Source organism: Apteryx rowi, unplaced genomic scaffold (genome assembly GCF_003343035.1).
Source record: "Apteryx rowi isolate R43461 unplaced genomic scaffold, aptRow1 scaffold_1496, whole genome shotgun sequence".
Taxonomy (NCBI): Eukaryota; Metazoa; Chordata; class Aves; order Apterygiformes; family Apterygidae; genus Apteryx; species Apteryx rowi.
Genome location: NW_020447748.1, coordinates 1,047 through 28,778, shown reverse-complemented (window position 1 = coordinate 28,778; position 27,732 = coordinate 1,047). Strand labels below are relative to the sequence as shown.

The window sequence follows — 27,732 nt, the reverse complement described above, 5'->3', positions numbered from 1 at the left end:
GCGGTGAAGATGGCGACCCCGGGGATGGGCTGGCAGCAGCAGCACGGTTACGGCGGCAGCTCCGCGCCGGGCGCGGGAAAATTCGCCTCGGCCGCTGCCCAGGCGGGACTCGGCGCCGAGCACAGCCCGGACCTGCATTTCAAGATGAGCAAGAAGATTGCCCAGCTCACTAAGGTAGGAGGGCGCCCTCCCCCCGCTGCCCCTCCGGCCTCTGAGGGGGTGGAGGCCGGCCGGGTCCTCTCTTCTTTTTTTCCCTTCTCCTTTGGTTGTCACCCACGTGAAAGGGAGAGGCGCTTCTTTTCGTTTCTTTCCCTCACCCAGGCAAAATGAGTCTTGCTTAAGAAGGGTTGTCTCTGGGGGTTGATTTTTTTTTTTTTTTTTTTTTTTTTAAGTCCAGGAGGATGTCTGCTCTTCAGCGGGTGAGGTCTGGCAGGTTTCTACCCTGAAGGCCGCGTCTGCAACGGCTTCTTTGCCCCGTTTCTCGGAGCTACCTCAGTCCCCCGGGGGAATCACAGCACAGCCTTTATCAGTCTTGTAGTGAAAAGCTCAAGCATACTGTAAACGTGAACACCTGGAAAAGAGAGTGTAAGAAGGGAGAGATGAAACATTCACAGAAAGTGCTGTAGTATCACTTTCTAGTTAGGGAAGTTATGCCCGGATTCAGTTTTGCATAGACAGGAATCTGGATATGTATATGATCCCTGTTGATAGGCTTATACTTGCTATTTATTTTATGGAAATTATACTTTTTCTTCTTTAATAAGTCATTTTTGGAGTCTTTTTAAAATAGAGAAATTCAAGTGATGCTTCCTTTTGTTGAAGAGAGGTACTTTTTTTTTTTTAAGGTGTTTGATAATGTCTTAAATGCCTTAGATGGTGAGGGTGAAATGCTAGAATACCTTTGGCCTTGTCATGCTGATTTAACAGTTCTCATGATGTCATTCCAGTATAAAAAATATATTGACTCCTTGTTAAAGGCTGCGGTGAAATTACAATGTGTTTTAAAAGCATATAGTCAAGACTCGTAGGCCCCATGTTTCAGACTTGATGGTAGCTATCATTTATTTAATCAGAATAACTAAAAAAAAAAATGCTTTGGTGCTGTAATACCTCTCACATGATGCTCAAGCCATATGCGACTAGTTTTGTTTAGGAATGAAGGGCAGATAATGTTTGTTAAAGAGAAAACAGAAAAAAGAATTTCCATCAAGGATTATATAGCTAAAACATTTTAAAGGTAATTTAAAAGCCCTGAGGGAGCAACTGCTGGCCTTCTTCAAATGTATGCTAAAATGGACGAAGGTGACGTTTCATTGGAAGTAAGAATGAAGAGAATGAAAGCTGGTGGCAGTCTCACATTGGAGGCATAGTTCATGTTTCTGCACAACTGAAGCAGAGMTGATTAAATAACAGTATTTATCATGGAACATGGTGTGTAACCTCTATTGGAAAACTGATGACTTCAGCAAACGGAGGGGTATTTTGTCTCGTTTTTGAATTCAGAGTTTGATTTCTTCATAGTTAACTTCAGCTGAATTGAAATTTCATAAGGAGAAAATAGAATTAAACCAGCTGAAGAATCACTTTGGTTTAACTTCCTATGCATGCAAATTSTAGATTAAAGTTTTAAAGATATTGCTGCAGATTTGTCCTCCTTAAAAGGTGCAAAAAGCACATGTACTTTAGATTTACCTTAGGGCTAATAGATATGCAAGGTAATACTTTCAAAGACTAATTACTGTTTGTGTGTCCTGTGGTCTACTTCCCTTTCTTTCTCAAGAACCTTACCCAGCAGTTTACTAAGTAATAGTTGAGCTCAGAAAGACTGCTCCATTTGTGCTGTGCAATTATATGTGTTTACCCATGAGTTCCACATCACTGGACATGTGTCCTGTGTCTTTTGAGTTACTACATATCAGATATCTTCAGATGGATATGGGTTAACTATTGATTTACACATTTGTGTTGGAATATTTTGAACTTCTGTATTGAAAGATATGAAAAGAAAAGTAAGTTCTGTGTTTTTTCATAAACTATTTTATGCTTCATGATACTGTTCTAAAATTCTGAAAAGTTGTGTGCATGTCTGTTCTGCCAAGGATTTCAAAATATTTTGCGAATAAAAGCTATCAATTGTCTTCAGACTGTGTATTTAAAATAACTGTAAGTTAGTTGTGATTGTACTAGGATTTTAAACATGAATTAGACTTTTGCAGGATTGGAATCTTGCATTTGTTTCCCAGTGACTTGCAGATTCTGGTGATATTTTACCTTGTGTGTGTTTTCTGATTTCTTTTCTCAAGCATCCAGCTTTAGGCAGAAGGCTTGAGATTTAACTGAGCTTTGTGGTGAACTGAAGGTCTAGACTGTAAAACAGTGTTTTTAGAATTGAAACAAGATTTATAATAAAAAATACTTCTCTTGCATCTATTGCAACATTAAAATTGTTTTTATCTTAATCTTTAATATCTTATTCTATTGCATTGACTTCATTGAGATAGAGGTGCAAATCTTGACATTTTTTGTAGTTGGAGGGCTTGGGCCATAAATTCCTTTTCTGAATGGTCAATAAATGAACAGGATTTTTTTTTTTTTTAAGTATAGAAACATCTTTGGGATGGAGTCTAATTTGAACTTTCTAACTTGCTCTAGAATCTGAAGTTTTATTTGATAGATGGCTGAAGAAACTAATTTTTGAGAGATGACTCAAGATACAGAGAAAAAAGGAAACATGATACTTAGTTTCTTAGTAGGAGTTAACTTTCAAAGAAGAACTAACCTCACTTTACAAACTTTCTGGAAATAAGTTGAATGACTGATGCTAAATAGATAATAGAGTATTCCTGCAAAGATATTTGGCCCAAATCCTGCTGATCTGTGTGTAGAATTCCTCTTGAACAATCTAGGAACTTCTTACTACGAGTGTACTTCTCAAATTGTCTAATGTCTTTTTTATAAAACACTTTTCACAAACCCTTTTGTCTTCCAACTTTTCTTTAAGGCTGTCATATTAAGTTGAAGTTAGGTGCTTTATCAGATCAAAACAAACCCTCTAATGTAGTGTACTAAAAAGAAAATTAAATATACATGGGGCACTGCCAAAGGGATACACATAGGTAAGTTATCCAGAAAGCTTATGTCTTCTGACAAAAGAAATGTGACTCTGTAGCTTATTTTTTCTTATCCTTGTACAGTTTGTGTCACAAACTGTGAATAGCAGCAGAAGAAAATGCTTTCCTCACAGGAGATGCAGGTAACTCATGAAGTAACTGTAAAATTCTAAAGCTAGGATTTGTTTATCATGTTTTCAAGTTACTTCAAGAGAATCCGATTCAGTCAAAACAATACAGGAACACAAGAAAAAAAGGAGACRTTTCTTTAATAACTGTGTTTAATCAGTAATTCAGAATAAGGCAAAATAAAAGAGAAGTCCATTTCACTAAGCACAGTATTTCAGAAGTGCTTAATTATAGTTTATTTTTCTGTTGCATTGGAAAAAAAATGACTTACTTGATCTAACTTTAATATGCTTAATTCACAGGGAGAAGTATGGCAAGTCAGTAGTTAGAAATACAGTTTTTAAAACTAAAATGTTGTTCCATGTAATGTTGAAAGACTGCAGTAAACTGTAGCTGAAGYAATTTCAGGTCTTCCTCTTTAGTATAAGCTCCTTATTTTTAGGCATTTCAAAAGATCTGTGTACCAGTTTGGGGGTGAAGTAGCATCTGACATCAAGATTAAAGCCAGGAAAAAAATAAGCTGTGGTTATGAGATTGCATATATGTGTTTGTATTACTGCATGCTGGAGTGCTAATGCAGTGCTGAATTATGCCTACTGCAGATGAAAATATGCATATATATTTTATTAAGACAAYGAATAGAAAACAAAAAAGGTTGTTACTGTGTGTATATCTGTAGAGGAGAATGGGATTTGCTTTTATGGTTGCCAGAGGAGTACAAGTATAAATTGTTTTTTGACATATCCTCTTTATGCTTATGTCTGCAGCTTGAGCATTTGTGATTGAGAAATTCATATTCTAAATGTGTCTCAAGTCTGTTGTGCAAGCTTTGTGGCATCGGCATAGATCTTCAGCTTTTGTGGGATAACTACATGGGATTGTACTCTGAGAACTTTCAGCATTGATTTGGCTGCAAGATACTAATTGCAGAAATGATACATTACCTGAAGCAAAGTCTGTAAGGGCCATAGAGTAGACACATGCCTTAAAGTGATAGAATCTATTACTTTGATCTATTACATAAAAAGAGGAAAAATCCTCTCTAAAACTCTGGTGATGTTTTCCCTTAGTACTGTGCTTAGTGTTTTCCTTTCTGTCTTCCTGGCTTTGAGAGAAGTTCTTGGAGAACAAACTTCAATGTAGTAATTAGCACAGTGAGCTGTCTTTGGGCAGTAGAGAGTACATTTATTTCAAAGAATAAATAGCAAGTTTGATAATCTTGATGCTTACTCCTCCTCTTGTGTGGACTTTTTTGCTGGACTGGTTAAAGCTATCACAGAATGCAGTTATCATTCTTAACAAAATGTTATTTCCAGTTCAACTTCGTCAGTTTTTATTTGGAAGTATTCTGCCTCCAGAATGGCTCAACTACCTGCAGAAGGTTCATTGTGTATAGGATTATTAGAGAACTTAAAAGAGCCCTTAAAAAGAGGGAAGAAATGAGAATCTAAAGAACCATTAGAAATGTTCCAATGTTAGCTATCATTCTGTGGTATTTGATGCCATTAACAGTTCTGGAAAAACTTGTTTTTTATTTTTTAAGCAACCTTATGTGATTACTCCAGTGTGTTAACATTGGCAGTAGGCCAGTATTTGCTTACACTTCTAGGATTGCATGAAAAGTACTGAAATTTCACAGACAGTGTGATTTGAGTACATATTGGAATGTCAAAATTTTTGCATATGTTTGTGAGTTGTAAGATGGAAATAAATGCTATGTTTTGTAATTATATCAAAAATAGCGGTTTTTCAGAACTAGAAGACCTGAAAATGTAGTATTACATATAGAACTTATTAAAAAAACATTTCTTTAGAGACATTTAATTGTGATTTGATGTTGGTTATTCCAAAGATAGGTGAAGTAAATCCTCTAAGAAGAGAGACACTGAAGGGAGGAATTGAAAACTTTACAGAGATGGTGTTTCTGAAGCAGACCTCTTAAGTTATTTCTTGTTAATCATGCTAGTTTATTCTTTTTACCTGCCCTTTCTGACTGTCTGTCTCCACATGGTTTCGAGCTGTTTGCTGTGTGTGCTCTTACAGATTTTTCTTGCAACTGCTGAGTTTGATGCCACTGAATATGCCACCACTGTGTAAAAGAGCTATAGGTAATATAGCTTGAACCTTGCATGTGCGTAAGATCTCATCAAGTTCATACTTACTGCATATACACAGAAGCAGTTTCAAAATACTTTTTTGTGTGCTAATGAATTCAGCAATAATATTGAATAAAAACTTAAGTTTTTTTTTAAAAGTACAAGTTTATGGACTTTAATTGCTGTAGAGATAGTTAATTAGGATGTTCTCAGAGATCCTAAAGAAATTCTATGTATTTGAGATTTATTGGATACCAGAAGAGCCTCACTACCTGCTTTGATGTGTTATAATAGATTTTGGATTCCATCATTTCRTGTACTGAAAGGTCAAGAAGGGTGTTAGACAACGTGCCTAAAGAACAAATTTGCAGCCTACTTAAAATAAATTAGGATAGTAGGTTTAAAAACAAGCACTAAGAGCAAATGATGGACAGAGGGAAGTTTACCTTAAGTGGGAATTTTTTCCAGAAGATAATTCTTCCATATTCTTTTCTTGTATATAAGAATATAAGCTTTTATATTTAACTAATATAAGAGTTCTGATACAAAAGATAGTTTTGAATATTCTTTCTTTTTTTTTTATGTTACTTATACCCTCTCAAGATGTGTCTTAAAAATTGCTCTTTGATTGCGACTTAGAGATATACTCAAACACATTTTGTGAATTTACAGTAAGCTTTTGATCAGAAAAGTTTTAGAGAGAGCTTGGGTTAGATTAGGTCCTTATTCTGCAGCAGTTAGGCTTAGCAAGGGATATTCACTAAAAAAGGAGCTTTCTGTAGCCATGATGGTATAGTGAAAAAGATAGAACTGAGTAAAGATGGAATGTCTTTAATACCATTTGGTATAGTTGAAAAAATAAGTCAAGCTTTTGGACTCTCAAACCCTTCTTCAGGCTTTAAGTAAAAGCAGCAATTACTAACTTTATCTAAGTAGTTACTGGCTGAAGTAATTAGAAGTGTTTTAAAGCAGCTGTTGCTTCTAATTTAGACCTGAAGAAGGGCTTTCTTGCCTTCTGTATTTTTGTAGGACAAAAATTACAGGATTCTAAGTTCTGGACTGATGGTGCTTGTGCTTCTCTCACTGATCCTTATGGATCAGTGAATGACGGAGTTCGTATCATCTGGCAGCAGAATGGAGACAGTGAAATGCAAAAGTTTTCTTACTTGAAACAGGATCTTCTATGCGCAGAGTAGAGATCTGGTCACCTTCTAAAAAGTTTAAATGCTATCCATCTCTGAAATGGGAGCTGAAGAATGAAAATATATTTGACAGTCCTGATGTAAAGTCTGATAGCTCTTACTTAATGCTAGTCGGGAAGCTGAAAAGAAATTAGTTACTCTGATACTTTGAAGACCTCAGGACTATGTATCCCTGAAGTGCTTTTTCTGACCTTTATCATTGTGTACCTATCAAGTGAGACTACAGGTATATAGACATGATATGGGTATGTTTCAGAGCTCGGTGTTGAATTAGGTCAGTGACTTTACAGCCTTTTGTCACCAAGTGTCAAGAAGGAAGAGGAAAGTAGGACAAGAATTAGAGAGGGGGAGAAAAAAGATGTCAAATGAAATTCCTTTCCTCTCTACCTGCATAGTCTTAATGGTTGACCACTGAGTCTGAGTTCTTCTGAGATTACTGACACCGTACTATTCTAAGGATGGTTTTTGTATGTATGTAATTAAAAGTGTGATGTTGCTGAAACGCTGTCTGATCACACATTCACATAAACTCATAGTCTGAAATGCTTCTTTAGTATGTTTGGGCGTTTATTAGCTTCCCTAGGATAGTAAAATGTGAAAACAAAGCCACAGAAAAGAATAATCAAAATGAAGAGCCAAGTAAGTTTAGAAACAGGGTGAATAATACACTTCATTTTACTGTATCCTTGTTCTCATTTGTTGGTAAAGCTAGATGATATAGAATTACAAGGAGCTGAAAAACTGTTAGATGTTACGGCTCACATGTACTTCAGCTGTTACATCTGATAAATCAGTATCTTAAGGATATTTGAAGAAAACTAACAGACTAGTTATTTTAGGATTTATAGTAAAAAATTAAATGTTGTGAAGTTTAAAATCTGTCAAGCTTTAGCTGCTTTTTTCCATATGATGATAGAAATCATATGGAAAAATTAAGAAATACCTGAAGTTTAGTTTGATCTTTTCAGAGTTTCCGGATAAGTACTGCATTATGAAAGTCTTTTGCTATTATTGTCTGTTTTAGATAAAATCAAGAAAGTTCCAGTTCACAGTTAAAAATATAATTTTGAAACACTTTGCTCCATATGTGAATATTTTAAATAGGAGATTCTTTTACATATATTTTTGACAAACAAAATTAATGAAAAAACCCTATGTAATTGTGTAAAGTATTCATACATTCATCTGTTTGAATACTTATAAATTGTCACGTACAAAGAACTTAGCAAAAGTTCTTAATCTTACAAGAACTTCTGATTTGTTAAGTCTTATAAAAATGTATAGGTAAAAGTTGCTCTCTTTTTGTGTTTTTGTGTCCCACCATGAAAGTGGAAGGAAGTTGCTTCAAAGTGATGAATCTTTCATTCTCACTTTATACCACTTGTTTAGAAAAAGTCAGATTGCAATTTAATCTTAGTCAAGGTGGCTCTGTACTTTCTTCAAATACTGTATAACTATATTCGATAACTATGGCTATAAGGCATTGTTCATATTCAAGTATTTCTGTATTGTCACGCGACCTTAGTGGTGTCACATACTTTAATTTTGTAAATGTCATAAAATACAAACTAGATACACGTGTTAGATGCAGGCCCTGGAAACATTGTTTACCATAAGCCATTATATTGGGAACATTAGCTTTCAGCCTTAAGAAACTTCTAGTCATAGAAATTCTTTTCGTATCTCATTCTCCAAACTCAGACTTTGGCTTTAATTAGAATAGCAATTTTGTCAGTGGTACTACTGTTCCCCTCCTTCCCCTTGAAGTCTCCTGTGAAGCTACATTGAAGACTTTGCATCCTATTAACTACATGGCGGGGGGGGGGGGAGGTAGGCATTACCTTAAATAGTCACTAACCGTTTCTTATTGTTTGCAGATTTGCTACTGAATGAATCCAGCAAATCTCTACATAATGGTATGAAATCAAAAGCGATGTGTCTATCTCTTGGCTGATTCAAGTTTAGCAGTAGTAAGCCAGGTTTCTATATATTTTTCTAATGACTGATATCATAAYGATAACCAAAGGCGTTACATTCCAAAAATAGCTAGAAGAAACAAAAAACAGCTCAACACAAAAAGCTGTTCACCATCTTGTCCTACTTAATGCGTGTTACCCTGGTTCTGTTCCCTTGGTCAAGCTTTTTTAACTGAACATAGAACACTCTGAGGAAGAACAACCTTTTGCTGAGGTTGTCACTTGGTTAGGCTCAAAATGATAGCCTTTAAAAACTAGGTGCGGTTAAAAAGTTCATGCAGTCCTACTTTTTAAAGGTGCTCTTAAGTGAAAGTTTACCTTTTAGCTGAAATAAGGAGTATGATGTGGTGTCGCGAAAGGAGTGATGCACTTCACTCCTAAGAGGGAAGCAGCACTACGTTTATTGCAGTAAGACAGCAACTTAACAAAGTTCAATCGTAAATAAGAACAATTTAATGAGGTTTGATTGGCAAGGTTCACTCAGTTATTTACTGCATGAAGGACAGGGTCAGATGCGTGTGCAAGGGAGACCCTCCCATTGAGTCACGAGGTTCAGACTGGACTCCCTTGCTTTCTAAACTCCTTCGGAGAGGAGCCTAGGTGTGGCTGGATCTGATCCTAGTCTCAGACTTGGTCAACAGTTTATGTCTAAGGGATTATGTGCGCAATTAGTCAGAGATATATCTCAGCAAAGTTTCATGAAGTTTGCAAAAGTTCAGCATGCTATTAATCACTTACCGAGGATCTGTGGTGGGTAAGGAATCTCTCAACCTTGAGGAGTAACCTTGAGAGGCGTCCCTGCGCAAGGGGAGGTTCTGCAGTGCAGCCCACTGCCATGCAGGAGAGCTCAAGGGGCTCTGGGCTGCCCCCTATTTATGGGGAGGAGATGATTAACTTATAGTCATATTTGCATACTAGACGGGCCTTAGTTGGCGCATGCTCAACCAGCCCCTACATACGTGCTGTTTACAGGGAGGCCAGGTTGAGGGGGAGAGAGCACATCAGTGGAGGGGAAGGAGCACACYGTCACATGTGGCTATGAAAAATATTTAATTTTTTCTTTTCATTTTTATGAGACTAAAAATTTTTAGAAAAATGGCTGGAAAAATAACTTTCTAGAGGGCTAAACTGTAATGTGTTTAGAAAACAGGTGTGCTGTAATCCAGAGATTTTAATTGAGCAATGTTTTTGCTCACAACATGACCAAAAGCTATATCTTCTATCAAAGTGTATGTCTCTCACTGCCTTCTCAGATGCAGTATTTTGCAGTATGAATGCTGATATGTTTGGATAGCTTGTACTAAAATGTATTTCAGTAATCTTCCATGAGTATCTTTGGCATTTTAAAATTTGACAAATGAAGATGCTGATAAATTATTTCTGTAATGAAGATTAAGGGAAAAGAATTCAAATGGCGCTTTCTTTATATTTGTTCACTTTGTGTAATATGAAATGTAGGTTTCACATTTTTAAAAATACAGTTTATTTGTACTGGGTAGTAAGCTTTCTAGAATATGTCTACAAATTTAAAAAATATATATATTTTTTGAAATTCTACTTCTGTCTTTCTCTCCAGCATAACCTGTATTTCCAACAAATTAATGTAAATTACTTAAAAAAAATATTTATGTAAATGTTGTGCCACTGAGTGGTAAAACTTTATTTGAAGTTTTTGAATCATCTTTTTGGTTGAATTGCTCACTAGCTCTCCCATATTATATCTAACATTATAGCACAGGAATGTAATGGAACTATAAGTTAATGCTATAAATATCAGTCAACTCTAAAAAGCATATGGTTGTTTGTTTTATGCTGAGCTAAAAGTTGTTTATTTTTAAGTGCAAAAATACTGTAGTTCTAAAAAACTGGAATGACATGATGATCTGTTTACTTGTTCTTCAAACTAGTCTTGGAACTTTTCTTTTTTGGCTATTTGCTCTACTCCCAGGATTCTTGCCTTTATTAATTTATTTTCATGTTCTGCTTCATACCTTGTCATGTGTACCCTTACAACCTTCAGTGTAGACAACCATTCATAATATTGTGTATGGATGCATTCTGCCTTACCTACAAGTACCTAATGCATGAGATTGTACTTTTTTTTCACTTGTGTTTGAGCAGGCATCAGTATTCTCTATACCCTTGCACTTTCTGTACAAGCAAAAAGCTTGAAGCAAGTTTTTCTTCTGTTGATTTGCTTTATTTTCAATAGCTGCGAGTTGATACTCCGGGAAAAACTACATTCCAAATCCCAGACTGATTGGGGGGGGTGAGGAGGAGAAGGGATATCTGTGTGTGTAACAGACCTTTTTTCTCTAATGAAAACGCTAGAGCTTTGTTTGGKTTTTTTTTGTTGTTGTTGTTGTTTTTGTTATGTAACTACTGACAGTTTCAGAAAACAGTATAGCAAAGTTGGAGACAGAGGGACAAGATGCATTAGATAAGGTAACATGTAGCTTTTCACTAGAGGGTATTGAAGAAGTTAAAGGCTGATCAAAAGCTATAGCTTTTTTTAATGTGCCTACATCACATTTTGGTGAACATGGTCCCTTAAATTTGGTAAATCTGGTCCCATGTTACTAATTCTTGAGCTTCTTCTGTTTTCACTGCAGATTCTTATAGCAAAAGGAGGCATTTGTTTAAGGGTACAGAAAGAAGTAGAGAGAACTTCTCCTAGAAGAGTTAAGAACTGGAATCGCATTTGACACTCTGCCTATTGATAGTGTTGGAACTACGTTTATTTATTTTTTCTTTTGGATGTGTGTTGTTCCCCCCCCCCCCGCCTTGAATAATGACTAAGGAACAGCGTGTTGCTATCCATGGTGCTGAACATAGAGCGGCGTTGAGGTTTTAGCTTCATTGGCACTGACGTTAAAGGCTTTTTTTTTTTAACTTCTTGTTATGCAAAGCAAGATCTCTTTAGGGGCCTAACATCCTCCTTCTTGTATCAACTCAAATGCCTAAACCTTTTGTGCAGTCATTGTGGCAAGGTTTAACATTAATTGCATTGAACTCTATGAAGATATGTGCAGAGAATTATCTGAAAACAAGTACCATGACAGTGGCTTCCCAAAAGACTGACAAAACAACAAAAGAAATAAAAATAAAATCAACCTCTGTTATTTGTCAGGAAGTTCTTTCAGTTAGCAAATTAAGCAATGTTAGCAGATATTTTAATGAGCAGCGACATTGGCAGAACTGTAAAGGAGGTATTCAAGTTTTGATTTCCTAAAGCTGACTTAGGAAATATACAATACTTGCCAGTTTTCTTGAGGGTTGATGCTTGGTTTAAGTCTGTCCTGAAAGAGTTGCATTCTTGCCTTTTAAGGATTTTGAAGACTTAGAAACACAGTTGTCTTGTCATCAGATCTATTAGAAGTATGTATGCTATTTGTATGTATGCTGAATATTGCCTTAAGTACCTTAGAATTCAGAAGCCCCTATAGTTCTCAAAAGAAAAGGAAATACTGTCTCTACTACCAAAAAGCAGTTATTTTGATGGTTAATCAAAAACAGTGATACAGGTCTGTAAGATGACTATCCTTTTCAGCCTTTTTTTTCCAGTTAGATGTCATTGCTTCTTATTTTGGGAAGCTTTGGACTTTATAGTATCACTCTGCTGAGAGTAAATTCTTTAGTTTGTATACGGAACAATTCTTGTGGAGTGAAGATCTCTGCTACAGTTTGTGTGTGTGTGTGTGTGTGTGTGTGTGTGTGTTTTGTTTTTTGCAAAGGGCAGACTAATGTTATCCCTTCAACCCAAAGTCAGTTGCTCAGGTTTGAGAACTTTCCTGGGTATCCTTGTTTTACAGAGTCTAAATACCCACAAGCAGATGMAATACAGACATACTGGCATAAATTCCTCTGGAACTCTTTATACCTGAAAGACTTCAATCAAATATGCAAATATTGAAGAAATCTGTAAGAAAACACAGCTCTATGATCAAAACAGAATTTGGATAGTCCTTTGGCCTGTACTGTTTTCCTTGCAGTAATTTTTTTTTTTTTTTAAGGTCTAATCATATAGCAGACATGTTAACTATACTCTAGATAGATGAGAAGCATATAAAACAAACAAACAAAAAAACCAAAATACACTCATTTGGTTTTTTTTTCTCATCAGAAGGCAGATTGGGAAATTTGCGCATCTGTCACTAAATCTTTTTTGTTGCAGTTTGCTTCCCAAGATTTAACTGTCCTAGCAAATTGCCTGAAGCTTATTGTGCCACAGATTCATGATGGTTGCTTCTGACATTATCTGATTGGTAGGTCTTAACATCCCAGAACTGAAAAGGGGTTTTGATCTGGCATTGGTGGCAATACTGCCATGCCTCACTCAGCATGAGGGCACAGAGTTGCAGATGCCAGTATATATTAACATATAGTTTGTAACAGGAGGATGTAGTTGATTTAAGTTGTATGCAGAATGGGTATTTCAGCTAATCCTGTCCATTAGAGGGTTATGGAAGAGCTGTTTCTGCAGGCCTGTTTTTATCATAATGGAATTTAAGAGATCTATCCTTTTTGATAGACTCCTCTGCTGTGAAGGTAAGCATGCTTAATATCATTTAATTGTTTTGACTTTTTAATTCAAGTCACTAATTTATTGCATGACAACTCAGGGAGGCTAACTCATAGCCAGTCTTTCTTGTACTGTTGTGTTTGCCTTTAAATGGTGGCTTACCTGCTATCTAAAAGTCCCAGCAGGCTGTAGCAGATGTTGAAACAGATGATTCTCCTGGCAGATACACCTTCACCTCAGTTTATACCTTCCTAACGCTTCTTTTCTGAAGAGAACTATATTACTTTTGAACAGTAACCATGTAGTACAGTAGCTTGCATAGTTTATTTTAGATAATTTTTGTCTATTTGTAGGTAATTGGGAAAGGGAGGAAGCTGAAGATGCTATGCAGATTCCACTTCTCAACATTTCATCCATAGGATACAGGGTGGGTATGGCTTAGAGGGCGGTGACTTTGGCAGCTTATTTTGCATCTTGCATCCTGAAGTATAGTTTAGTAGTACCAGATGTGAATTTTTGGTGTAAAGAAGGTTAAGATCTTCATAAGGCAGCTTATATGGCTTCTTTTTTTGCACATGTTCACAAAGCACTGGTACTTTAGTCTTCCTTTTTCACATGGCCTGAGAAATGCAGACGATCAGGTTTCTTTAGCTTATTTTGGTTCTTGGTGTGGTTTTTTTGGTTGATTTTGTTTGTTCTTTGAAATGGAGTAGAAAGTAACTCTTAATTCCTGGTAACTGCAAAGGGATTTGTGTTTACTTAGTGCTGGTAATCAGACCATTAATTACTGCTTTTTTGCTGCTTTTTCAAATGTCTGTCTTGAATTGGTCTTTCTTAATGATATACTGATGTCACTAATGATCCACTTTAAAGACATTTTAAGGAATTCTTCAATTCATTGTGTTCTAGTGCGTTTTATGCCCTGGTTCTGTGATTGAAGAGTGTACAAAATACAGGATGTATATTAGAAACTTAATGAAAACCTTATGGCAAACCAACAAGTGCAAGCGTTTTATGGAGGTTTTATCTGTAAAAGGAGATATTTTTGAAATGTAAATAGCTCGGTTAGTACACATTAAGCTTGATCATATTTAATGTTTCTTATGATAAATGCTTTCATGGAAGAGAAATTATTGTTTTGGAAGCTGTATTGTACATAGTCTCTCTGACCCTTAAACTGTTGGTAGAAAGCAATTGAAGTCCTCCTTAAGAATAGACTGGAATTAGGGTAAGCGTCTGCCCCAAAAAAAAGGTAGGTATCAAAATTTTTTGTCCTTATTAAAACCTTACCTGACTGTGGTAGGGGAGGAGTAGTGTACTAATTGCTGGAGGTTCTTGTGTTACAGGTATTTGAAAGAATTCTGTAATATAAAACTAAGCAACAATGCATAAAAGCATTTTGCTAGCTGAATTTGAAATTGAGCTTTGCTTCCAGGAAATTTAAAATTAGACGTTTGTCTTTGCTCTTTGTCATGTGCCAGTGTGTTTTCTGTAGGTGTATGCTAGATAAATAGACAGTGAGATAGGTTTGAAAACTGGCTGAACTGCTAGACTCGGAGGGTTATGATCAGCAGCACAAAGTCCATCTGGAGGCCAGTCACTGACTGAGGCAGTGCAGGGGTCAGTACTGGGGCCAGTACTGTTTAAACTCATCATTAATGATCCAGATGGTGGGACAGAGTGCACCTTCAGCAAGTTTTCAGACAATACAAAACTGGGAGGAGTGACTGATCCACCAGTGTTGTACTACCATTCAGAGGGACCTCGACAGSCTGGAGAGATGGGCCAAGAGGGATCTCATGAAGTTCATCAAAGGGAAGTGCAGAATTCTTCACGTGGGGAGGAATAACCCTACTCACCAGTACAGGCTGGGGGCTGAGCTGCTGAAGAGCAGCTCTGCAGAGAAGGACCTGGTTGTCTTGGTGGACATGAGCCAGTAATGTGCCACTGCAGCAAAGAAAGCCACAGTATCCTAGGCTGCATTAGGAAGGACATTGCCAGCAGGTTGAGGGAGGTGATTCTTCCCTTCTGCTCAGCACTGGTGAGACCTGCTGAGCTGGAGTGCTGTGTCCGGTTCTGGGCTCCCCAGTACGAGCAACACGGACTTTTTGGAGCAAAGGGCCATAAAGATTAAGAAACTGGAGCATTCCTCATAGGAGGAGAGGCTGAGAGAGCTGGGACTGTTCAGCCTGGAGAAGAGAAGGCTCAGGCAAAAGAATCGTCAATGTCTATAAATATCAGAGGGGAGAGCATTTCTGTGTCCTTTGTCACCAGGGCCCCTCAACATACATACATAACATGGCTTTTTAAAGAGGGAGGTCTAAAAATTTAGCAATAACTTGGTTTTCCCGTTGCAAGTTCTTTGCAGAGTTGTCTTTTGATTACAATTTTAAAAATGTTCCTGTCAAAAATGCAACTTCAAAGAGTAATTTAGGAAAAATGTTCAGAATTTATCTTGTGGCATTTAGTGTCTTTCTAGTAACAATGCATGTAAAGGAATGAAATGTTACAGCATAATCAGCAGTCTACTCCATATATCTGTTAGAAATGCATTTGTAAGAATGTACTCAGTAGTTGTGGACTACTTTTCTGAAATATTGCTTTAAATAAATTTGGAGAGTATTCCCATACTGTTTTTGTAAGGTACTAAGCAACAGAAAATTGTCTAGTAAAAACAGACTTTTTCTGGATTTGAAACTGATTGATTTTTTTGTTATGTCTTAATTGACTTATTAGCAGTCAATTATTAGTGGTCAATAAATTTTAATTGCATAAATATAACTGACTACCCCTTATTTAGTCAACAGATGGTACACCAAGGGGAAAAAATGAATCCAATATCCATTGTTACGAAGAGTGTGACTCTTCATCACTATAGTATATGATACATTTGTCTTTTAGTACTATATAAAATTAATTCATAACTTTGCCTGGAAGATTTTTGATGCTCTTTTGTTAATAGTGTAGATTTAAACCTTTCTGTTTGCATCCCTGTGTATCTGTGAGGTGTGTCTTGTCTCTAGAAAAGCCATGTTATTGTTTTCCTGTATATCTATCATCTTCTTGCATCTAGTAACTCAATGTTTATTTRCTGGACCCATCAATAGAAAGGAGAAGTTAGGCTTGTTGGTTTGTCTCTTCCCAGTCATTAATAGATGATGCATCAACAGTTCCTTGCTTGCCCTGTAGTTGTAGTTCACTTAATAGGTGTGCAGCACTAACTGAGTCTTGGGGTATCTCTAGAAGCTCTGGTGTTTCAGGTTAGTGGATATAGCAGCAGTACTCACTGACAGCAGCGGTCACACTGGGAACTTTGTACTCTGATGTGGGTGTCTACATGTTAAGCCTAAAAACTAAGGTTTACTGGAGACATAAATTGATTTTTGTGTAGGAAATGTAATGATGGTTGTTCTCATAGCTGTCAGTCCTGTTTTCATGTAAATTTAAAGAGAATGAACCACATGCATTTTTGGAAATATTTTCTGTGCGGTAAAATATATTTGGCACCTAATACTAGGATTAACCTGAATTATGCATTTTTAATCAGAAAGACATTGTGTCATCACAGAATTGCTAGCAGGAGCAGATGACCCAACTACAGCCAACCGTGCAAGAGTATAACATCTGGTTTGGAGTCAAAAATTTTTCTCAGCCAAATAGTCAAACAAAAGGCTTTCAGCTAAAAGCAGTGTTGAATGCTGATTGTTGTTTGTATTCCATATGTCGCAAGACACCAAAGCTAATGCAGCAGAGACTTTTTTTATTACCACAAACAATATAACTAAACACTCCAATACTCAGTTCTTGGCATTTAAAAAGTCATTATTTTTATTGTTACTTTATTTATAATAACATGTAACATATGCAACACTGCTCAGGTCAAGACAAGTTGTGAGACTGTGTTGTCAGGTCAGTACAATGCCTTTGTCTTTTTATTAGTCATGGCAAAATCATTTACTAAGCTACCTAGTTGCTGTCGCATTCAAATATTGACAAATAATTGTGACTGCAGGTCACTGGATAGTAGGAAGTCTCCTTCCATGTATCAAGAAAGTGCCAACTTCAGGAGCTGATGTGTTTGAGAGCTCTTGATTCTCTAGTACCTCTGAACATATTGCTGGGTGACTTGAATTGTTTTGAGATGGGCGAACTGTGAGTAGAAAATGAAAGCTGCCTTCCAGAATTGAGATTGCCCTGAGACTGATCTCCTTTGCCTTATTGCTTTTGTGGGTGCCTAGTTCTTTTCCTGTAAGGCAGGTCTGGTGCCTGGATCTCTATTTGTGATTCTGTTCTTGAGGTCTCATGTACACTGTTTCTGAAAAGCTCTAGAAAAATGGGGTGAGTGAAAGCAGATATGATTGTCTTGGCCTTGATGAGGAAACTTTTTTGTTTCTGCCTCGGACTCCAGACCTACTCTTACAAGATTCAGATCAGCATCTGAATATGAACCTTAGTGGTCTGTGCTTTGTAGGTTAGATTCTGGTTGGCTTTCAAATTAAGATATACCTGCTTCTCTTTAGTAAGAGATCTTACAATTGGTAGCAGAAATAAATGTGTTAGTAGAATTTACAGAGCCAAGTAGGACAAATTTTTCTAGTGATGTACGGTCAGGTTCTTTCTGTCGTGAATTATTTCCTTAATCTCAAGTATAGAGACATCTCTGCCACTCATCGAATGTTGACTATTAGTTTTCTCCCCCTGTATCCACTGTTAAAGGACCTTTGTCTTTTCAACCAGCTACCTTGAGATTGCTTGGGACATGGTTAAGGCTTTTCCTGTGTTGCAGGTCCTGTTCTCTTCTGGGATGTTTAGAGTCTAAGGCTATATGACTGCCATTTCATCTCAAGAAATATGGTCTCATTGATGTCTGTCATCTCTGTTGTGGCAGTGAAAAAGATTCAAGTCCTTGTAAGACTGATCGATGTCACAGTTATCCTCCAGGTCCTCCAAATTCCCTCTTAACACAGGACTGTATTTAACCCTAAATTCAAAAATTTCATTACTCTATACATCAAGCATGCTCTGTCTTTTCTTTAGACTAAGCTAGTAGAGGAAAAATGATTACTGGAAATACAACAAACTGCCCTCTAGAATTCTCTACTGTATCAGATAGATTGTGTCAGGACCTGCTATCAGTGTATAAGATGTAGCAAAGAGGTACAACACGGGATGTTGGGTAAGTGATGATGGCAGTCTTGAAGACTGTCTTAACTCTAGCTTTCAGTAGAGCAATGATCTAGAGCTGTAGGTGTGGCTTTTGCCAATACTACACCATTGCAGAGACTTCCCTATGCTTGCATAGAGCAAGTGTCCAGTCATTAAGCACCTTACAGCTAAGACACTGTTCCAGATAATGTGTGCTGATTGAGGAGTACTTTTGTATGTTGTCACTGGTAGTGGAAGTACAATACAGTAAAGACAACAACTAGAAGTTGAAAGAAAAATCACTGCTATTAATAAGAAGTACTTCAAAGTATATGTGCTTAAGAACAATTTCATAAACCTATTTCCCCCGACTGTCTAGGATTTTACAAAGAGGTAGATTTTTCCAGGTGAAAAGAACTAATGTAGTCAGCTTCATTTTGCCCTGTGCACCTCAAGTCTGTGGTGATGATGCAGTCCAAGGTCAAGCCAGGAACATGAGTCAGCAAGTCAGAGTGAGGATCAGCTCCGCAGATGATAACCAGAGCCAGGCACAGACCATAGTGATGAGACTGGTCTTGAGATCAAGCCAGAGAGTCAGCCTATTTATCAGGATCTGGATCAGCGGGGTCCAGGGCTGGATATAGGCATGGCTGCGATGCCACTGTAGCTCAAGTGGAACCCAGTAAGTCTCAGCTTAAAAGCAGCTCTGAAGGGAAGGGAGGGGGCAACCGTGGCTGACAAACAATATCCAGTTATGGATAAATTCTGATTCCTTTTTTTTGTTTGTGTTTCCTTTCATCCTCTTGTCTCTTACAGAACTTAGTTTAGAAAGAACAGAAGGTGACATTTGATCAGCACTGCTTAATCTGTTAACAGTAGCATACCTGGTCATGGAATGGGTATCACAAAGACCAAATACAAAGTAGTTTTTCCTATAGTGTTTCTAAAAGGTGGGGCTGGAGAGTTCTGCTGTGTGTTATGACACATTTGCTGGGGTATCTGACAATCTTACAAACCAGAAAAGAAATGTGGAGGAGAGATCTTATTTCTATTTTTCTTTCTGTAATGGTTTTTGAAAAGATATGTGTGACTTAGTTGTATGTTTTTCCTTCTTCTGAGGAATCTTTAATTCATTATTCTTTTTTCTGATTTTACAGTAAGCTGCCGTCATTGATAACTATGCTAATCAATAAGTGTTTGTCCTTTCTAAGATTTGTGCAATATTTTGAGCATGGCATTTGACCTAGTGTTCTGCAAATGCTCATTATAACCACATGATCCGAAGTGTGATATTTCTTGATAATCCTTTTTTTAACTGTATCCTCTAGCTTCTCTAACCAGAATTAGGGTCTTTGCGTGCAAAACACTGCATGTACATTAAAACAAAACAAACTCAGTTCTCCAAGGACTTGTGCTATGAACAAAGTAGGCAGACATCGGATACCATTTAACAGAGAAACTAACCTTTTGGAAACAATGTCTGAGACTTTTTCCTCTTTCATTAAATAACGTGTACATATGTTAGAAAAAAATTAATTAGTATGACGTTAAGGTAACAAATTTTTTTTGAAAGACATTTCCCTACTATATGAGGAGGAGTGAGGCTGTTTATTTTTTCCCTTTGTATCTGATACTATTTAAGAACTCTTATTTTCTATATTTTTTAAAAAAAAGGTTCTCGGGTTTTTTGGCACTGGTGATAGAATGCTGGGTATTTGTGATTTCAAACAATAATATTCAGAATATAATGTCTGGACTCATAAAACCCAGAAAATAAAGCTTGTTATATTACAAGGACAAAATCTTATATGTACTCTTTCACTTCTGAAGACTCTGTTTTAAACTTTGACTTGGCTGAACTCTTGAACTGTAGACATCTTCTCCAGTCCAGAAGGTAAAGGCTCTGTGCTTGGTGCTCGGAGAGCTATACTGAGCCCAATATTTTCTGGCCCTCTGACCAAATCAAGACATTCTTCTGTTACCTAGTTGAATGCCAGTTGAGGACTGGTGCAGGTTCTGTCCTCACAGAAAACACGGACAGCTTTTTTCCCCTGAATTCTCTGATTCTTCCTTGTCTTCTCTTTTTGATGGTTTTAGTTCATTTTTAAGATATACAAAATATACTGATCAAAAGACTATTTTTTCTCTTCAGATGTGTTTTATAGCTCTTCTGGTTGTAGTATATCTGAGAAATGTGTGGATTTGCTAGAGTTCTTGGAGCAGAAAATACTGTGTTAAACATTTAACCACTTACTGCAGCATGAATAGTTTCTTCACTGAGATAGGTACATGCACACATTTGTATCTATACATCAGTGAGAATCCTTACTACTTAAACAGAAGTGCGACCTACCTACCACATTCTGGTGCAATTGAAACATCCCATAGGGTATATCTGGTCAATTTAAAACTTTCATTGAATGTTGGGCAGCTTTGCTGGTTTCACAGCCTTCTTGAGCTGCTTAGCTCCCTGGGCTCTCCAAATTTTTGGCTGGCCTGCCAGCTACCTTCCTGTTTGGCTGACTTACTAGCTGGAAAATTGGCAGGCTTCTGTAACTAGGGACCTCAAATCTTAAGAGATCCACATACACAGGCTGCCTACTAGATAAGCTATCAAAAAACTAGATTTTATCTGGGCAAGCAGCAGGCTGTAGACCAGGGCAACCAGTGCTGATGTTTAAGTGTTTCTAAAATGAAATATTTAAGAATAATTAGCCTTTAGAAAGGAGGAATTCAAAATTTGGACTTTGTTCCAATTAGATTGCATGTCCACTTGTAATATATACTCTGTGTGTGTTACTCTCTGACAGAAAAATTTTGTTCAGAGTTCTTTTTAGGTTTCTTTTTAAGTCTTTTGAACAGATATCTGTTTTTGTTTTTTGTTTTTTTCCCAGAATTGTTGAATATGCTTTTCTTTTTCCAGTGGTGTTAACAACACCAGCAATTTTTATTTGCAGCAATTTATTGCATATAAATGCAAGAATTTCATTAGCAAAATTATAGGTTTAATAAGTATAGAAATCCCATTCCTCAAAATGTTTAAAAGCTATTGTAATGATTAATACAGAGTTTGTGCAGTCCCATTCATAAGAATATGTGGTGTCTTGTTTGTATCCTAAAAACATGCTAAATTGTCAAAATAACTTTCAGAATGCTATTTTTTGGATTTAGCAGAAAAACAGAATGCCTTTATTTAATATAACATTGTTTCATATTTGTAGGTAGTATATGCTTTGAACACTAAAAACGATGAACATGAAGCTGCTATCCAAGCCCTCAAGGATGCTCATGAAGAAGAAATTCAACAAATTCTTGCAGAAACCAGGGAGAAGATCTTGCAGTATAAAAGTAAAGTTGCAGAAGAAATGGATCTTAAGAAAAAGATCCAGGTTTTAGAAGAGTCACTGGAAGATCATAAAAAGATGAAACATCAGGCCTTAACAGAATTTGAAGCCTATAAGGATAGAGTTGAAGACATGCAGCTTTGTGCAGAAGCTCAGCATGTCCAACGTGTAGTGACCATGTCAAGAGAAGTAGAAGAGATTAGAAAGAAATTTGAAGAAAGACTACGAAGTTTCATACAGTTGCAAGTGCAGTATGAGAAGGATAAGCGTTCAGCTCTGGAAGACTTGAGAGCTGCACATAGACTTGAGATTCAAGAGCTTCTGAAGACTCAGCAGAGTCAGAATGCTACATTAAGTAAGGGGCAAGAAAAGCTAGAGGAACTGCATAGACTGGAGCTGGAAGACTTAAACAGTAAAGTTGAAGAGTTAAAACTAGAAAGAAAAAAACTCATTGAGGACTATGAAGGCAAACTCAGCAAAGCTCAGTCCTTTTATGAACATGAACTTGATTCTTTGAAAAGATCTCAGCTTTTTACAGCTGAAAGTCTGCATGCTTGCAAAGAAAAAGAAGTGGAGCTAAGAAAAGAATTTCAAAACCAAGAAAGTATTTTACGGAAGAACCTGGGAAAGCTTAAAACTGAATTGCAAATGGTCCAGGATGAAGCTGCCAGTCTACGGGAAAAATGCCAAAAACTTCAGGTAGCTCTTGGTACAGCAGAAAACAATGTACAGGTGAGACTGATACATTATTCCCAAGACTCGCTGTGTGTGCGTGTGTGGTTTTTTTAAAGGCTGGCTTTCTGCAAGGCTGATAGCTAGAAGTGATTTCAACATGTGAACTTTAATCTTCTGTCACTKCTACTTGGTTATCATCCACTTTTTAGTTACTTAGCTGGGCAATTTTTTGTATTCCATTAGAATCTAGAAGCCCCTACCCCAGGTTTTGGTCACCTTGCTCAGGGAAGGTCTCCTTCCATTCAGCTGAACATGAATGGAACTTGGTTGTTCCAGTCATACTACCTGATCTTTAGTCAATACAATACTCAAACCTATGTTGCTAACTAGGTAACAGGAAAAAAAGCTCTGAGAAATGCCTTTGCATCAGGTCTCCACATAAATTCATCTCAAAAAGAAAAAAAAAAGATTTGAGGGGACTGAGGTTGTTGGTGACAGGTACCATTTGAGATGTTATGCTGGTAAACTCAAACACTTGATAGAAAAGTTGAGAAACCACTTATCTAAACTGTACAGTTTATTGCAGAAGTGTGTATGTGACAGGAATGTCACACAAATGAAACTATGAATGCAGTGAATGTTCTGATTTTTAATGTTTGCCTGGCCTACCAGACTGCTTATTTCCATCCTGTTGCTGCAGTTTTGTTTGTAGAGGTCATTAGTGGCTGCTTTGCTAAAACAGGCTGGGTAGYGTTAAGAAAAGTAAATCTGTCTGTGGAAGGCAAAAAAACAAACAAAAAGACAACTTTGTGAATGTTTTAACCTTTCTTTTTTAATACAAATTTTAAATTAAGGTTTCACAAGCAGTAATTGAGACTCTGTGCACATATTAAGTGTTATGTTCAGGTTGTTTTTGATGCTAAAGTTTCAAGGTAAGTCCTGTCCTTAAAGAAGGACAGGATATCCCAGAAATGCAAAGTCTGGGGKTTTTTTTGTTTTTTTATTGTTTTGTTTTTTTAATGGCCAGAAAAATAGTACTGGTTATGCTGGGCCTGAGGAAGAAGATTCTGTGAAATACTGCTTGCTTTTTGGTAGCTTTGTTGAGGACTTGAGCAATAATCTCTGTGGCGGAACTTAAGTATCTTGTCTTTTGCACTCATAATAGCTCTCAAATGACAAAGCCAGAAGTACCATAATTATGATGGCTGTAGATTTTGGAAATTTTTGAAATATTGCATAGTGCTGAGATGGACCATCAGCTTTTCTCATTTTACAATCTGATTCCAGCCCACCTTCTGGACTATTCTGTCTTCTTGTGTATAGGTTACAGGCTATAGGGAAAGAAGACAGCCTTCTTTATATATCAGATGTTGAATTCAGAAGCCCTTTTTCCAGTTTTCAAAGGGACCTTTCACAAGTCCATTTCCAACTCTGAATAATTAAGTAAGCAGAACTCTTACCTTTCAATTGACTACATCGAGGAGGTGGGTTTCTGAGATGCTGCCGGCAAGAAGAGGAAACCCACCATATCTCAAACATTCCTGCAGTGAAGGAGAGAGCTGTTCTTGGCTCTAAAGAAGAAGAGTCTAGTCTGGTATAGTAGTCACAGCAGATTGTAAAGTCAGGTCCTACTCTGATCACCATAGATGAGATGGTGAAAGAGGTACTATCACCACTCTTGGTGCCCATGTTATGTTACACTTCCTTTCCAATGTTTTCCCCCTTTTAGTTTAGTTTAGCTTTAGTTTCTGGAATGACCATTTGCTATTCTTGTAACTTGAATGATGAGAGATCTAGTTTTCCTTTTAAAAGAGAACACACATTCCCTTTCCCTTCCTGGATGGCTGGGAATACACTATCATTACATCACCATAGAGCTCCTATTGTGAATCAGTGCAGGTGACTTAAGTCAAATTTTTAATATGTTCTTAACTAATGGCCTAGCTCTCATTTAATGTATCTCCCATGTGAAGCTTGATTTGTGCTAGTAGTAAACACAGCTGCAATTAAGGACAATGAAAACTGCTGTGAACATATAATGTGTTTTTCAATTTAAAGAATTCTGAGAAATCAGATACTAAGTTTCTCAAATTATTCCTCAATCTATGGACTGTTACCTTTTTTCCATGTTACCTTCATATACCTTTTTGTATATTGTCACATTTCTTCACACTCTTCATGAATGCATCTTTATCATGCCATATAGCCAATATGTTGTAATGTTTCAGCAGTGTTTTTGGAAAAATACAAAATATAAAATGAATATTATGGTAATACTATGAAGTTTCAGTTTATGTATAAATAAAATTTGTTTGCTCAAAGGGCTCTTCTGTACATTTTAACTTAATACTCATTTAAATTTAAACATGATTCTGTATAATGTTAACAAGTATTATATTATGCTTCCTTAGGTTCTTCAAAAACAACTAGATGATGTGAAAGAGGAGGAGATGTCATTGTTAAGCAAACACAAAGAAGTGGAAAGTGAGCTAGCAGCTGCTAGGGAACGCTTACAGCAGCAGGCTGCTGATCTTGTTCTCAAAGCCAGTATGTATGTCAGTAACTTAATCTGGAAATGAGCTTCATCTATTAATTCACAAAATTACTAGTCTCTCCTTTTGCTGTTAACCTTGTGCAGATTTAGAGTGCCTAAGAAGTGTTTAATACTGTGCATAGAAGTTTTAGACAAGTTTTTTAACTGTTTTGATATTGCATGCATTGTATTTAAGATTCTTTTTTGCTTGCTTATTTGTACAAGTGTTCTACTTTGGATGCCCTGTGCATATCATGTTCTCAGTCCTGGAAACTAAGAGCCTTAACTCTACTTAAGTGTACAGTGTGCTTCTGCCCTACTTCTGTTTGTTCTCTACGTTATCATTATTTGSATTGAAACATATGCTTCCCGTTCCTCTGTACTTTTTTCAGTTGTCTTTTAGCTTGAAGGAAGAGCTTTCTTTCTCTGCTTAGAATGCATTTTTTTCCTTTACACTTACTTTCAAAAATACTTTCAGCTTATCGGTTAGTAAGTTGTTAGGGTTTTCTTTATAGCTATTTTCCTGACTTCTCTATGCTTGTTGGCATGTGGAAAAGCATAGGAAATGATATAAAATTTGGTGTAGACATTTGATTTTTACTGACTTAGTGAGATTCCATTTTCTACCTCGTTGACATTGTCTGTCTGGTAAACTAAATAGTGGTAGGACATGGGCTATATACTAGAACTCAGTAAACTATACTGTAGGGAGGACTGTAGACTAAAAATAGTCTTTTGGCCCTGTTCAACTAGACCTATCACAGAAATAACTGATTATTTTTCAGAAGCTAGCACAAGCCAGAGACTTCCCAAAAGTCAGTTTGGATAAGGTCACCTTTTTTTTGAAGGATAGAAAGTTGCCAGACTGTTCCAGTTGGCCTTAGGGCCAGAAAATACTCCCTGGCATTAACTTGCTAATATTAATGTAGTTTACTGTCATAGATGACAGCTCTCAAACTGTGTATGTGAGGGTGGCCTGTCTCAGGGCTTTCTTTCTGTCCCTCAAATAATAAAGCAGTCCCTACAGATGAACTGAACGTGTCTGCTGCCTGCAAGAGCTTCATGCTTAGAAAAAGTGGAATATATGAGCTAACTAAGGTAAGGACTAGGAACAGTCTATGCTAGGACTAGGAATAGTGTATGCTGTGTGTTTAGATAATATAGATGGTAAGCTGGAATCCAAGACTGCAAGTCCTACTGGATGCAAATGCTAAAAGTAATGTGCTTCCTGTAAAGAGAACTCATCAGGGATCTCTGGTGTTAATCTGACCTTCCTATAAACCAACATCCGAGTCACTTGCTGTACAATTCCCAGCGAGATCCCCTGAAAAAATTGTCGTCATCCACTCCTTCACCTCTCCTGTTTCTTTTCGTAGGCAGGAAAATGGGAATGACTAGGCATCCAGCCCCATATTTAGGGGAAACGAACCTAAGCATCCAGTCCATTTTTCAGTATTACTAATAGCATGGAGTGAACCAAACTATCAGTCCAGCACTGGTCTCCTCTGGCACTGAGCTCTATAGCTTTACCAGAAATTCAGTGTGTCCACACTGTTGCCGAGCTCAGTGGCACTGTCAGTGGTCCATCTTTGCTTTACAGCACCTCATTGTGCAGCAAGAGCCCTGTTTTTGGTAGTGCCACCAAGCTGTTATCATGTGAGATAATCAGTTACCTGCCTGTTCAGAAACTGCTTCTGACATCAGCTTACACCTGGGAGTTGAAAAAACTGTCCCAAAGAAGTTTGATTCTCATAGTTAATAGTGATAGAAAAAGATAACTGAAAGTTTTAAACACTGCATGCCATGCAGTGCAGTAAAGAACGCTCTGCTGTGCCTGTTACGGGAAGCTCATGTATTCTTCTTGCATTCATCCTGAGATTCCAAACTTGAAAGGGAATTGCTGTGTTCCCAGCCTGCTGTGCAGAGTAGGAGGAATGGGACACCTGTATAGTATGTCAGTATTGCTAAGACAAAAGCTCTAGATTAGTGAGTATGTGTGCTTACAATAAAATACGCATGTGCATAATACTTCCCGAGGAACTTCAAATTCCTGTGTGGCTGTTCTCCTTGTTTTATACTAAAATCTGGATTTGCGAATATACTTTTTTTATAAATGGCTTAACTCTTCAGAAGTGGTCATTTTTGAAATGTTAAGGAAGTTAGGCCTATCACTTATCTAATTTTTTTTTTCTCTTCAGTTTTTAATTTTTTCAAGACAAAATGATTCTTTGAATTCTTCAGGGCTCAATACAATTAGAGGGGTGCATTGTTTATGAAAATATAACTAATTTTGAAGTATTTTTAATCACAAAATTCAAAACCTGTTCTGCCAGTTACATCTAGCCATGTTTTTAATATAGACTTCCATAATAAGAAATAGTTGATATTTAGCCAAAATGCGCTTTTCTATTAAATGTTGATTTGTGATGAAATCTCTTCTAGAAATCATTGTTTCCTCTGTGAAACTGTTTAACAAAACAAGATGATGTGCATCTGACTAGTTTGAGGGGGGCTTTCTAAAGGATCCTCTAATTTCCAGATTTTTCTGTAATAAAGACAGAAGCCATGGGAAACATCCCCTTGTGTTTTCCTTTATCACTTAAGTGTAGTGGATGGACTCCATGGCTTTGGACCTGAGTGTCAGAATGGTGTCTTCTATATCGATTCTAAAGTACTGACTGTGTTTATTTCCTATTTAAGTTTTCAAGTGTGAATGTCTTAAGAGCCAGGCCCAGAGCGCAGCTCCCAGAGCGCAGCTNCCCTCTGACAAACTCACTCCCAGTTACCAATCTCTTTCTTTTTCTGGGGACCCCAAAATGGATGCAGTATTCTATACACAGTCTAATCAATCCTGCCTACAGGGGGATCCTCCTTTCCCTCGACCTCCTGGCTGTGCTCCTGGTCACAGAGCCCACAATGCTTTTGGCCTTCTTTGCTGCCAGGGAACTCTGTTGGCTCGTATTTTGCCTCCTGTCTCTGAACTTGAGGATCTTGTTGGAA

General features: G+C 37.1%; 1 protein-coding gene across 1 annotated transcript; it reads left to right on the top strand.

The window, feature by feature from the left end:
- On the top strand, positions 1–27,732 carry LOC112962480 (protein FAM184A-like; the record flags this gene model as incomplete). The annotated part of the gene is made up of 4 exons (XM_026058670.1): positions 1–174; positions 21,402–22,256; positions 24,611–24,746; positions 27,433–27,732. Coding segments are annotated over exons 1-4 (1,456 nt in total), but the record flags the coding sequence as incomplete, so codon positions are not given.